At 34.4% G+C, this 14880-nt stretch overlaps 1 protein-coding gene across 1 annotated transcript in view; it reads right to left on the reverse strand.

Moving 5' to 3' along the window:
- LOC138316238 (protein arginine N-methyltransferase 7-like) overlaps positions 1-14880 on the reverse strand; it is a 38149-nt gene that overhangs the window by 14669 nt on the left and 8600 nt on the right. Inside the window, exons 2-9 of the mRNA XM_069257847.1 lie at positions 9570-9606; positions 9009-9158; positions 8738-8846; positions 7979-8091; positions 7498-7730; positions 6803-6986; positions 6536-6666; positions 6142-6274 (exon numbers count right to left, since the gene is read on the reverse strand). Coding sequence (XP_069113948.1) covers positions 6142-6274; positions 6536-6666; positions 6803-6986; positions 7498-7730; positions 7979-8091; positions 8738-8846; positions 9009-9158; positions 9570-9606 — 1090 coding nt within the window. The remainder of the gene's footprint in view (positions 1-6141; positions 6275-6535; positions 6667-6802; positions 6987-7497; positions 7731-7978; positions 8092-8737; positions 8847-9008; positions 9159-9569; positions 9607-14880) is intronic.

Below are 14880 nucleotides of genomic sequence, written 5' to 3' on the forward strand. Positions count from 1 at the left end.
GATTTTCTAGTAGATCTATAGGATTACATACTGTTTGTAGGATTTTCTGGTAGATCTATATTATAACATACCGTTTGTAGGATTTTCTGGTAGATCTATAGGATTATATACCGTTTGTAGGATTTTCTGGTAGATCTATAGGATTACATACCGTTTGTAGGATTTTCTTGTAGATTTATAGGATTACATACCGTTGTATATAGGATTCATACGTTTGTAGGTTGTAGATCTATAGGATTACATACTGTTTTGTAGGATTTTCAGGTAGATCTATAAGATAACATACCGTTTGTAGGATTTTCTTGTAGATCTATTGGATTACATACCGTTTGTAGGATTTTCTGGTAGATCTATAGGATTACATACTGTTTGTAGGATTTTCAGGTAGATCTATAAGATTACATACCGTTTGTAGGATTTTCTGGTAGATCTATAGGATTACATATCGTTTGTAGGATTTTCAGGTAGTAGATTCATATAAGTTAGTACATACCGTTTGTAGGATTTTCTGGTAGTTCTGTAGGATTACATACCGTTTGTAGGATTTTCTGGTAGTTCTGTAGGATTACATACCGTTTGTAGGATTTTCTGGTAGATCTATAGGATTACAATCCGTTTGTAGGATTTTCTAGTAGATCTATAGGATTACATACTATTTGTAGGATTTTCTGGTAGATCTATAGGATTACATACCATTTGTAGGATTTCTGGTAGTTCTGTAGGATTACATACCGTTTGTAGGATTTTCTGGTAGTTCTATAGGATTACATACCGTTTGTAGGATTTTCTGGTAGTTCTGTAGGATTACATACCGTTTGTAGGATTTTCTGGTAGATCTATAGGATTACATACTGTTTGTAGGATTTTCTAGTAGATCTATAGATTACATACAGTTTGTAGGATTTTCTGGTAGATCTATAGGATTACATACCGTTTGTAGGATTTTCTGGTAGATCTATAGGATTATATACCGTTTGTAGGATTTTCTGGTAGATCTATAGGATTACATACCGTTTGTAGGATTTTCTTGTAGATCTATAGGATTACATACCGTTTGTAGGATTTTCTTGTAGATCTATAGGATTACATACCGTTTGTAGGATTTTCTTGTAGATCTATAGGATTACATACCGTTTGTAGGATTTTCTGGTAGATCTATAGGATTACCTACCGTTTGTAGGATTTTCTGGTAGTTCTGTAGGATTACATACCGTTTGTAGGATTTTCTGGTAGTTCTGTAGGATTACATACCGTTTGTAGGATTTTCTGGTAGATCTATAGGATTACATACCGTTTGTAGGATTTTCAGGTAGATATATAGGATTACATACCATTTGTAGGATTTTCTGGTAGATCTAAAGGATTACATACCGTTTGTAGGATTTTCTGGTAGATCTATAGGATTACATACCGTTTGTAGGATTTTCAGGTAGATCTATAGGATTACATACCGTTTGTAGGATTTTCGGTAGATCTATAAGATTACATACAGTTTGTAGGATTTTCTAGTAGATCTATAAGATTACATACCGTTTGTAGGATTTTCTGTAGATCTATAGGTTTGTAGGATTTTCTGGTAGATCTATAGGATTACATACTGTTTGTAGGATTTTCTGTTAGATCTATAGATTACATACCGTTTGTAGGATTTTCTGTTAGATCTATAGGATTACATACCGTTTGTATTTTGTAGTTTTACTAGTAGATCTATAGGATTACATACCGTTTGTAGGATTTTCTGGTAGATCTATAGGATTACATACCGTTTGTAGGATTTTCTGGTAGATCTATAGGATTACATACCGTTTGTAGGATTTTCTGGTAGATCTATAGGATTACATACTTTGTAGGATTTTCTGGTAGATCTATAGGATTACATACCGTTTGTAGGATTTTCTGGTAGATCTATAGGATTACATACCGTTTGTAGGATTTTCTGGTAGATCTATAGGATTACATACCGTTTGTAGGATTTTCTTGTAGATCTATAGGATTACATACCGTTTGTAGGATTTTCTGGTAGATCTATAGGATTACATACCGTTTGTAGGATTTTCTGGTAGATCTATAGGATTACATACCGTTTGTAGGATTTTCTGGTAGATCTATAGGATTACATACCGTTTGTAGGATTTTCTGGTAGATCTATAGGATTACATACGTTTGTAGGATTTTCTGGTAGATCTATAGGATTACATACCTTTGTAGGATTTTCTGGTAGTTCTGTAGGATTACATACCGTTTGTAGGATTTTCTGGTAGTTCTATAGGATTACATACCGTTTGTAGGATTTTTTAGATCTTAGGATTACATACCGTTTGTAGGAGGAGTCTTAGGATTACATACCGTTTGTAGGATTTTCTGGTAGATCTATAGGATTACATACTGTTTGTAGGATTTTCGGTAGATCTATAGGATTACATACCGTTTGTAGGATTTTCTGGTAGATCTATAGGATTACATACCGTTTGTAGGATTTTCTGGTAGATCTATAGGATTATATACCGTTTGTAGGATTTTCTGGTAGATCTATAGGATTACATACCGTTTGTAGGATTTTCTTGTAGATCTATAGGATTACATACCGTTTGTAGGATTTTCTTGTAGATCTATAGGATTACATACCGTTTGTAGGATTTTCTGGTAGATCTATAGGATTATCATACCGTTTGTAGGATTTTCGGTAGATTTTCGTAGATCTATAGGATTACATACTGTTTGTAGGATTTTCAGGTAGATCTATAAGATTACATACCGTTTGTAGGATTTTCTTGTAGATCTATTGGATTACATACCGTTTGTAGGATTTTCTGGTAGATCTATAGGATTACATACTGTTTGTAGGATTTTCAGGTAGATCTATAAGATTACATACCGTTTGTAGGATTTTCTGGTAGATCTATAGGATTACCTACCGTTTGTAGGATTTTCTGGTAGTTCTGTAGGATTACATACCGTTTGAAGGATTTTCTGGTAGATCTATAGATTACATACCGTTTGTAGGATTTTCTGGTAGATCTATAGGATTACATACCGTTTGTAGGATTTTCTGGTAGATTCTAGGATTACATACCGTTTGTAGGATTTTCTGGTAGATCTATAGGATTACATACCGTTTGTAGGATTTTCTGGTAGATCTATAGGATTACATACCGTTTGTAGGATTTTCTGGTAGATCTATAGGATTACATACCGTTTGTAGGATTTTCTGGTAGATCTATAGGATTACATACCGTTTGTAGGATTTTCTGGTAGATCTATAGGATTACATACCGTTTGTAGGATTTTCAGGTAGATCTATAGGATTACATACCGTTTGTAGGATTTTCTAGTAGATCTATAAGATTACATACCGTTTGTAGGATTTTCTGTAGATCTATAGGATTACATACCGTTTGTAGGATTTTCTGGTTAGATCTATAGGATTACATACCGTTTGTAGGATTTTCTAGTAGATCTATAGGATTACATACCGTTTGTAGGATTTTCTGGTAGATCTATAGGATTACATACCGTTTGTAGGATTTTCTGGTAGATCTATAGGATTACATACCGTTTGTAGGATTTTCTGGTAGATCTATAGGATTACATACCGTTTGTAGGATTTTCTGGTAGATCTATAGGATTACATACCGTTTGTAGGATTTTCTGGTAGATCTATAGGATTACATACCGTTTGTAGGATTTTCTGGTAGATCTATAGGATTACATACCGTTTGTAGGATTTTCTTGTAGATCTATAGGATTACATACCGTTTGTAGGATTTTCTTGTAGATCTATAAGATTACATACCGTTTGTAGGATTTTCTGGTAGATCTATAGGATTACATACCGTTTGTAGGATTATCAGGTAGATCTATAAGATTACATACCGTTTGTAGGATTTTCTGGTAGATCTAAGGGATTACATACCGTTTGTAGGATTTTCTGGTAGATCTATAGGATTACATACCGTTTGTAGGATTTTCTAGTAGATCTATAGGATTACATACCGTTTGTAGGATTTTCTGGTAGATCTATAGGATTACCTACCGTTTGTAGGATTTTCTGGTAGATCTATAGGATTACATACCGTTTGTAGGATTTTCTGGTAGTTCTGTAGGATTACATACCGTTTGTAGGATTTTCTGGTAGTTCTGTAGGATTACATACCGTTTGTAGGATTTTCTGGTAGATCTATAGGATTACATACCGTTTGTAGGATTTTCTGGTAGATCTATAGGATTACATACCGTTTGTAGGATTTTCAGGTAGATCTATAGGATTACATACCGTTTGTAGGATTTTCTGGTAGATCTATAGGATTACATACCGTTGGTAGGATTTTCAGGTAGATCTATAGAATTACATACCATTTGTAGGATTTTCTGGTAGATCTATAGGATTACATACCGTTTGTAGGATTTTCTGGTAGATCTATTGGATTACATACTGTTTGTAGGATTTTCTGGTAGATCTATTGGATTACATACCGTTTGTAGGATTATCTGGTAGATCTATAGGATTACATACCATTTGTAGGATTTTCTGGTAGATTCATAGAATTACATACCATTTGTAGGATTTTCTGGTAGATCTATAGGATTACATACCATTTGTAGGATTTTCAGGTAGATCTATAGGATTACATACCGTTTGTAGGATTTTCTGGTAGATCTATTGAATTACATACCATTTGTAGGATTATCTGGTAGATCTATAGGATTACATACCATTTGTAGGATTTTCCTGTAGATCTATAGGATTACATACCGTTTGTATGAATTTTTGGGAGATATATAGGATTACATACCGTTTGTAGGACTTTCTGGTAGATCTTTAGGATTATGTACTGTTTGTAGGATTTTCTGGTAGATATATAGGATTACATACCGTTTGTAGGATTTTCTGGTAGATCTATAGGATTACATACCGTTTGTAGGATTTTCTGGTAGATCTATAGGATTACATACCGTTTGTAGGATTTTCTGGTAGATCTATAGGATTACATACCGTTTGTATGATTTTCTGGTAGATCTATAGGATTACATACCATTTGTAGGATTTTCTGGTAGTTCTGTAGGATTACATACCGTTTGTAGGATTTTCTAGTAGATCTATAGGATAACATACTGTTTGTAGGATTTTCTTGTAGATCTATAAGATTACATACCGTTTGTAGGATTTTCTGGTAGATCTATAGGATTACATACCGTTTGTAGGATTTTCAGGTAGATCTATAAGATTACATACCGTTTGTAGGATTTTCTGGTAGATCTATAGGATTACCTACCGTTTGTAGGATTTTCTGGTAGATCTATAGGATTACCTACCGTTTGTAGGATTTCTGGTAGTTCTGTAGGATTACATACCGTTTGTAGGATTTTCTGGTAGTTCTGTAGGATTACATACCGTTTGTAGGATTTTCTGGTAGATCTATAGGATTACATACCGTTTGTAGGATTTTCTGGTAGATCTATAGGATTACATACCGTTTGTAGGATTTTCTGGTAGATCTATAGGATTACATACCGTTTGTAGGATTTTCAGGTAGATCTATAGGATTACATACCGTTGGTAGGATTTTCAGGTAGATCTATAGAATTACATACCATTTGTAGGATTTTCTGGTAGATCTATAGGATTACATACCGTTTGTAGGATTTTCTGGTAGATCTATTGGATTACATACTGTTTGTAGGATTTTCTGGTAGATCTATTGGATTACATACCGTTTGTAGGATTATCTGGTAGATCTATAGGATTACATACCATTTGTAGGATTTTCTGGTAGATTCATAGAATTACATACCATTTGTAGGATTTTCTGGTAGATCTATAGGATTACATACCATTTGTAGGATTTTCAGGTAGATCTATAGGATTACATACCGTTTGTAGGATTTTCTGGTAGATCTATTGAATTACATACCATTTGTAGGATTATCTGGTAGATCTATAGGATTACATACCATTTGTAGGATTTTCCTGTAGATCTATAGGATTACATACCGTTTGTATGAATTTTTGGGAGATATATAGGATTACATGAGTTTTTGGGAGATATATAGGATTACATACCGTTTGTAGGATTTTCTGGTAGATCTTTAGGATTATGTACCGTTTGTAGGATTTTCTGGTAGATCTATAGGATTACATACCATTTGTAGGATTTTCTGGTAGACCTGTCTCCTGGCTGGATCATTCATCATTCCTATCCGGCCCCTGCTGAAAGAGATGTGGGCCCCACAGCTACATACAGGACCTCCTTCTTTGTGACAGTCTTCCTTCTCACTGAAGTAAAATAAATGTTAATATTAAAATCAAGTAACATTGCCCGTGTATTGTTTTTAATTAAAGTTATTCTAAATTCTAGCATTGTTTAATAAATTTTGTAGCAGCCATATCTTCTGCATTGTCATTATACAATTGATCTATGAAGTAATTCTATCTGTATGGAAAAATATTGCATAGATATCATTACTGTATAAATATGACTATACCAGTAATTGATATTATTATTTTATGTGTCTATTTTTAAAATTTTCTAATTACCTGGATTCTTTGGCAACTTCAAACCAGAGACTGTACTCATCATGGTAACTAATGACCTTGACATCTTCACCTTTGTTGACCTCTAGAGGAATGCCGGGATAGTAAATTGCCTGCATCCAGTGGTCTCTCCACTTAAATGAAAACATTAACCATTTTTTTTATTTCTGTTTTTAAAAGTTTTGAAAATCATCATGAACAAAAATTGATGCACAACAAATATATCATTTATCTTTTTAAAATGTAAATTTATTACCCAAGAACATCTACCTGTAATTCTTCAATATTTGGGTGGCCCCAGCTAGGAGCACAGCTGAGGTTAATCTCCCCTTGAGTGTCCATTTCTAGGTCCCACCACATAAACACGCCATCTACTTGTCCTGACGTCAGTGATTTGACAACATTCAGGGATTGATTATCAAAGAGTAGAGTAGTCTTTCCACTGAAATCAAATCTGTTATAACAAAAAGGTTGGTTATGTACATAATGAGTTTCATGATACTAAAATCAAATGTTAGTAGTTGTCTCTGTGATGTAAGTTTGATATAGAGCTTCTGTTCAGACTTTTTTTCATGATACTAAATAAAATGTAGTTCTCTCTGATGCTGAAACCAACAATGTAAGTTTAATATTTCATTGCCAATTTTCTTTTGCAGCTTTTTAATTTTGCTATTTCAATTTCAAAACAAGTTCGTGGAAATCAACTTTTCCAGATTGAAATATATTGAATTGCAATAGTTTTCAATGTAGGTTACATGAGATATAAATTCACGGAAATTACCTTCTGTGAATTTACTTTGTTCGCAAAATTCATAAAAGTTAACTGCAAATAGTCATCTGTACACAAGTCTTTATCAAACTCTAATATTAAACAAGTTTTAGATCTGTGTGTATACCAAAACATTTTCAAATATTATATGAATATATATGTGTATACATTCCAAATATTTTTAGATTCAACCAACCTAAACACTTTAATTGGATCAGATATGACATCAAACTTGTCTCGTGGGATCTGGTCTATCTGAAGGTCATGTAAGGACGGGGCTCCACCACAAAAGGTCAGATCATCTGGGGCAATGATGTCATCATATCCTTGTAATTTGATTGGCTGTATGTCCCGCCACCTCCGCACCAAGTCAGAACTTACAGGTTGTACGTACATGTTAGCAGCCGAGGGAACTACTATACAGTCATTCTGTGGTGTAAACAAGTCATTTATTACACAAAGTCAGGAATGAAAGACAATTCAATTTCTGACTGACTATAATATAATAGTTATTGTACTATGAGACTAACATTTATTCCTTTTTATTATAAAAATATTTTATTCCTTTTAATTAATCTACAACTATAACATAGATAACAGTGATGATGGCCTATAGGAGTTATCTCCCTTGATAGTGAATCTAGATCATGGATCTTTTTTTTTTCTTCTGTTCTTACCTGTAAAAGTTCCCTGTGAGCATGTGTGAAGGTCCCTATACCCCCCTCTCCGATCAGCTCTGTATCAAAGACTTCTGTGATCAAAATATTTGCTCTTGACTTCATATCACCATCTAGAAAGAAAGAAATGCAAAGAAATATTTAAAGTGAATAGTCAGGCAAAGAAAACCAGTCTAAATGTGTTCATTGGCCTTCCAAAAGTTCTCACATATTAATACGACGGTCAAGTTCTGCTCACGTTTCCCAGTTTTGACCATTAAAGTAAAGAAAAGTTGAAAGCATTGAAAGCGAGGCTGCGTGGAAATGTAACCACGGACATAGTGAGCCGGGAGGACGTTTTAAAATTTCCATACTTTAAATTAATTTCTTCGTATGCAGACAGATTTTGACGAGAGATTTTATTTTTCCATTTCATAAGAAATTATACTGGATACATTCACACCATTTTTACCGACTTTAGCCATCCTTGCCCGACTGTTCACTTTAACATCTACTTCATTCATGGTTTTATGATATTCATGTATTCTAAGCGGTATGTGTTACTGTGTAATTTAATTAAAAATAACACTAGTAACTTAATATTTTTTTATTCAGATTCAATCTAAATTACAATGTGATTCAACTATCATCTTAATTAACAGCTTCAGATATGAATACATTTATCTCTGTAACAGCACAGTTTAAGATACCAAAAGATAATTGGCCTACAATAATATTACTTTGATGTACACAGTGTCATCAAATAATAGTTCTTTTCACCTTCCCCAACCACAATCTCTGTGGAACGTTTAGGTATTAGTTTGATTTTATCAGCAAAGCCATTCTGTTGGATCACCTTCCTAGCACATTCTGCCATCGGCGAGAAAGCCTGTTAACAAAAACAACAATATAACATTTGAGTAATTATAGGAGTTAGGCTTGAAAGTGCATAAAATGTATTGAGTTTAGTTAAAGTTTACTTAATAAAAAAGTCAGCTGACTTTTTCCTCCAAAATTACTTTATTTCCATTCCCTGACCTGATGTACTCACCTCACAAGCAGTGACCTGGTCAGCCCCTAACGTAGCTGCCATCATTGACAGCAGGCCTGTTCCTGTACCTATATCGAGGACATGAATTCTCTCCCCGCGTCCACGTAGAATCTGAACAGCCTGCCTCAAGGCAGAGTAATACTTCTTGTTCTAACAACAGAAAATAAAGCAGTCAGCTTTGTTTTAATTTGGGCAAGTTAAAACATCCCTTTTTTTTGATTGATTTGATGAGAATAACATAGCAGCAATAATTAGAAAATGAATGTTTCACATTTTAAATTCTGAAGGTCTCAAGCAATTATTTTCAAGTTATAATAGATTTTTTGTCTTATGAATGCCTTAACCAAATAATTGTACAAAATGTTCATTAGAATATTTATTTATTAACATTTACTATATACATGTATACCCTATATAATCTACATTTAATGTAAACACTGAAGGTTTTAATTTTCAACACCAATGTATTAAGACTTAAATAGTTGATCATGTTATTTTAAAAAAAACCTCTGGATTCCTCAACTGTCAAATATTTCAGGTGAAAGTATGATGGTAACATACCCTTTCAGTGTCATGGAGCATATCAGCATATGCTGACCTGAAAAGTTAAAACTTATCAAAATAAGACACATTAGACAATTTCTTTGAAATTCAACCTAAGATCAAATTATCAATAGCGTAGAACAAGTGCACTAGTTTTAGTTTTTGTTGTATATATTGCAGCTATTCAATGTAGAGAGGACTTGATGGCGATTATAATTAATCCCTTTTAAATTAATGTATTATTATTCATATAATCACAGTTGCTATAAAAATAATTTCAATTGATTTGATTGGCAAAATAATTAGCTCTCCTACCAATGCTGTGAAGTTGAGGGCTAGATATCACAAACAAGAGATCCCAGAGGGTTCTTGGCGCCCACCAATGAATGATCTATGTCTGACAATGGAATGAGGGATCTTTTCCCTGCTTTTCAAACTTTTTCAAACATACTACATAAGAAATTTAAGACAGATCGCTTTATTACTTTCTGAGAAACAGCGGTGAAGTCCAAGATAGCGGCCAGTTGGTCATCTTGTTGACAGATCAGTCCCAAAGGTACTATGCACAACTAAGGCCCAAGGGGAATCTACGCATGGAATTTGAGAGATATCCCTTCAGCGATAACTATCAAAATCCAAGATGACGGCCAGTCGGCCATCTTGATGACAAATCAGTTACCAAATGCAAAAATGCAAAACTAGGGCCCTAGGGGAACCTACATAAGAAATTTAAGACAGATTCCTCCAGTACTTTCTGAGAAATAGCGGTAACAAGCTTTAACTATCAAAATCCAAGATTGCCACCGGTCAGCCATTTTGTTGACCGATCGGTCCTAGAATGCAATATGCACAACTAGGGCCCTTGGGGAACCTACATATGAAATTTGAAAAATATCCCTTTAGTACTTTCTGAGAAATAGCGGTAATAAGCTTTAACTATCCAAATTCAAGATGGCCACCGGTCGGCCATTTTTTTGACTGATCGGTCCCAAAATGCAATATGCACAACTAGGGTCCTAGGGGAACTTAGATATGAAATTTGAGAAATATCCCTTCTGTACTTTCTGACAATTAGCGGTAACAAACTTTAACTATCAAAATCCAAGATGGCTGCCTGTCGGCCATTTTGTTGACCGACAGGTCCCAAAATGCCATTTGCACAACTAGGGCCACAGGGGAACCTGCATGTGAAATTTGAAAAAGATCCCTTTAGTACTTTCTCAGAAATAGCGATAACAAGAGTTGTTAACGGATGGACGGATGATGGTGGGCTAAAAATTACCAAAATGTTCACAATATTTGGCTTTAATTCCCTCACCATATATATGTAAGGGAATTATAGATGATAAGGATAAGTAGCTCGGGATTTTGACAAATAGGTCGTGAGCAATTTTGTGTTTGTGCACTGACCATAACATTTGGTGACAACTGATTTTCCTTTGATATCCACCGGCACAACCTTTGATATAGCTCGTGGGTGCAAGGGTAAACGTTTTATGAAGCGGGCCGTCAATACACGAAATGTCGTAATTTTTTAATGAAAACTTACAACATTTCTTCTAAATCGTCTGTTCTTAAATAAATTATTAGACATTGTGAAATTAATTAAGCTTTGCATTGGTGTTTCATAACACTTGCCAACTCGCCAAATGCAAGATGATTTTTGAAATGGCAAGTTGAAAATGCCTACAAACTGGAGGTCCCTTGGCCTGTCAACAAAGACAAAGAAGGAGTTTCCCATCTCTTCAGTATGTATATATGTTACTGGTTTGAAGAAACTATAAAACATCTTCACAAGCTATCATCAGTTTACAAATGATGTTAACTGAGCGAATACAGACACACTAGGTATATCATACTTTCTTAAAACATGATAGATTCTAGAATAATTTAGAGTAAATGTGAAATTAAAAGGGTTAGTATTATCCTTTTACAACTCTATCTAACGCATTATGTTTTTACACACGGGCAAGTTTTAAGAAGAATGATGTGTTTAAGCACAGGCGTCTGCATCTGGTTTTGGAAAAATATAATAAGGGCGCAGCCCTCTGTGCCTGAAGGGCACTAAGTGCGAAGCACTTCTAAGGTGACAGATACACAAAAATATAAGAAAAAACACAATCTTCAAAATTCAATCCTACACACTGACAGCTTCAGTTTGCGGCCGCCATTTTTTCATACATGGGTGGTTGTGCGTTGCTCTGGTACTGCTCTCCCCGGTAAATATATATTTAACCAATGCAAATGCATAACAGGAGTAATTAAACATTTTTTATGATTTTTTAAATAATAATAATAATAACACTTTTGAAAATTTAAAGAATGCAGTCAAAATATCCACCAAGGCGAAGATGAGTACAAGGAATCATGATGTCACATAACGTCAACAAATGGCTCGAAATCATAGGATTCGCGTACGCGGCATTCCAGGCCTTGAATGGACACAGAGAAATCCGAATCTTTGAGTTCATTTCTTTGAGTTTATACTAGACAATTATTACATCATATACTTCTATAGTTTAAAGTGCGTCCTTTTATTTCTTCATTATGTTGTCTACATGAAATTGAAAATAAAATAAACATGTAGAGCTTCGCTCTTCCTACGCCGTGCATGTACGGTGGCTGATTTATGCCATTTTGTCTATTAAATATCTTAATTCTTGTCTTTTCGCCCCGAAAAGACAAAATAAACAAATTTAAATTTTGTTTTTTCGCGACGAAAGTCAAACACGAAAAGACGAAAGTGAAGCACGCTAATTAGCACCTTTAATTTTCGTCTTTTCGCCTTCAAAAATCTTGCCTTTTCGCCCCGAAAAGAAGAAAATTAACAAACCTTAATTTTCGTCTTTTCGTCCCAAAAGATGAAAATTAACAAACCTTAAATTTCGTCTTTTCAAATAATACACAGTACATTGTACCTACTGATTGACTGTTATAATTAAATGTATTTGAGCAATTTCTTAGTACAAGTCCTTCCTTTAAACTCAAAGTCTTCATGAGTTGTCTTTCATAAATTATTTTGTTAACAAGTTGATTCGTGGTTCAATCTAGGGCTGAAACGATTCATGGCGATACACATTGAATCGCGATATTTGTATGTCGATACAATTTTACGATACAGCCTTGCCGTTTCGGTTCAATACGATGCAGTCTTTTTTTAGACTACCCCTTGTAGCAATAAATCTTAGCCATATCATAATAATAATAATAATAATATATTTTATTAACGTTTCACACATTTTTACACAACATTTACAATTTAACAAAATATTCTTCATTAGTAAAAATGCCCAGCTATTAATTGGCTTACGAGACACGAATGTACTAAAATTATGAACAATATATGTGAATAAAACAACATTATCAGTTAAAGTTATAATAAGTCAAAATTACTATAATGGAGATCGCCTTCTCTCATCGCTAAAAAGATATATTTAGAAAGACTTACTTGTAAAACATCACAATTCATTAAAAAGATAAGTTGATTATCAGAAGACATACTTTCAAAATGTTCACATAAAACAGTTACTCTATCAATTTTGTAAGTTTTCCTTAAATCACATTACGCTTTACATTTAAAAATAAAATGAACTTCAGGCTCAATGATATCTTCACAAAATGGCCAAGTTCTTTCGTTTAAAGGCAATGGAGGCTTACAATAACGCCCTGTCTCTATATTCAATGGCAAACTGCCACAACGCAAGAACGCTACGGTGACCTCTAGGCATAATGCAGGAAACATAACTTTCAGTTTTTAAATCTTTCTTAAAAGTTCTATATGTCCTAAGCTTATTTCCGTTTACATTTCTATTATCATTCCATATTTCCGTGAACCAGGTCTGCTCATCATACTTAAACACTCACTGCTTAATAGACTTCATAGCAGTACTTATCGATGTAGCACAGTTTATAATATTAGTTACATTATATTTAGAAGCCAGTTTGTTTGCCTTTGAGTCCCAGGATCTGCCATACTTTTCGGACCATTTACACACTTTATATAAAAGTCTATCCGTTGACAATGTTTTTAGTTTACAGCGTAGACGAAACACTTCAATATGTTGTGTAGCTAAACATGACATCCAACCCATGTCGCTGAACAATAGAACAAAACTGAATTTACTAAACCATTATAGAGCTTTGTATAAACAGAGTAACTCATTCCTCCGGCAGCTATAAACTTCGATGATAACATTCCCAAAGCCTGGCTGGCCGATTTTGCAAGTTCCTTTACCGCCATTTTTAAATCTAGGTATTCATCGAACCACAGCCCTAAATATTTATAGGCATTACATATCTCCAACTCATTTGTACCACAAGTGAACACAGACTCCGTACGTGATGTAGAGTTGGGGCGAAAGTGAATAATTTTGGACTTTGTCGTATTAATTGTGATTCTCCATTTGAAGCACCATTCCGCCACAATATTCAATAACTTTTGTAGATCACTTTCTGTCGCCGAGATGAGCGCTATGTCGTCCGCGTAAAAAAGAGCACTTAAATTCATTGTGTCTATGTTGTCACCACATCCTGACTGATTAAGGATTTCAATCAAGTCATTTATATACAAAGAAAAGGCTGTCGATGACAACAAACATCCCTGTTTTAGGCCCCGCTGTACATTGAAGCTGTTGGTTAATGTTCCATTTATCCGTACATAACAGTTTACATCCTCATATAACGAAAATATGGCTCTATAGAGTTTTCCCTTTATACCAGCTGATTGTAATTTAAACCACAGACAATCCCTATCTGCTGTGTCGAATGCTTTCTGTAGGTTTATAAAACTTGAAAATGTAGACTGACCTTTCAATTTTCTATTGTTTATAATGTTATATAATGTATAAATATGTTCCTGACATCCTCTTGACTTACGGAATCCATTTTGAGCGTCGGTCAATTTATTTTTCCGTTCTAAGCACTTCGTAAGTCTAGTATTTATAATATCGCAGTAAACTTTACACGGTACCGGTAAAAGTGTTATCCCACGATACGTTAAGGGGTTCCGGGGGTCTGTGGAATTCGGCTTAATTAGTGGATTAATTATTCCTTCCTTCCATTTTCCAGGCACCACTCCATTTTCAAAGCATTTTTCAAAAATTGAATTTTTAAAGCTTCCGCCGGTATGTTGTCTATCCCTGCTGCTTTATGTAGCTTTGCTTTTTTCACTGAAACTTCTACTTCCTCCACCGTTATCGGGGCGTTTAGAGAACTACTATCACAATCATCTCCCGCGACGGAATTGGTATCCTCTCGAATGCGCTTTAGGTGAACCTCATCAAAGCTATTGTCGCTAGTAGAGCATGTTGAATATAGGTCACTGTAGTCT

Source organism: Argopecten irradians, chromosome 2 (genome assembly GCF_041381155.1).
Source record: "Argopecten irradians isolate NY chromosome 2, Ai_NY, whole genome shotgun sequence".
In the NCBI taxonomy this organism is placed as follows: domain Eukaryota; kingdom Metazoa; phylum Mollusca; class Bivalvia; order Pectinida; family Pectinidae; genus Argopecten; species Argopecten irradians.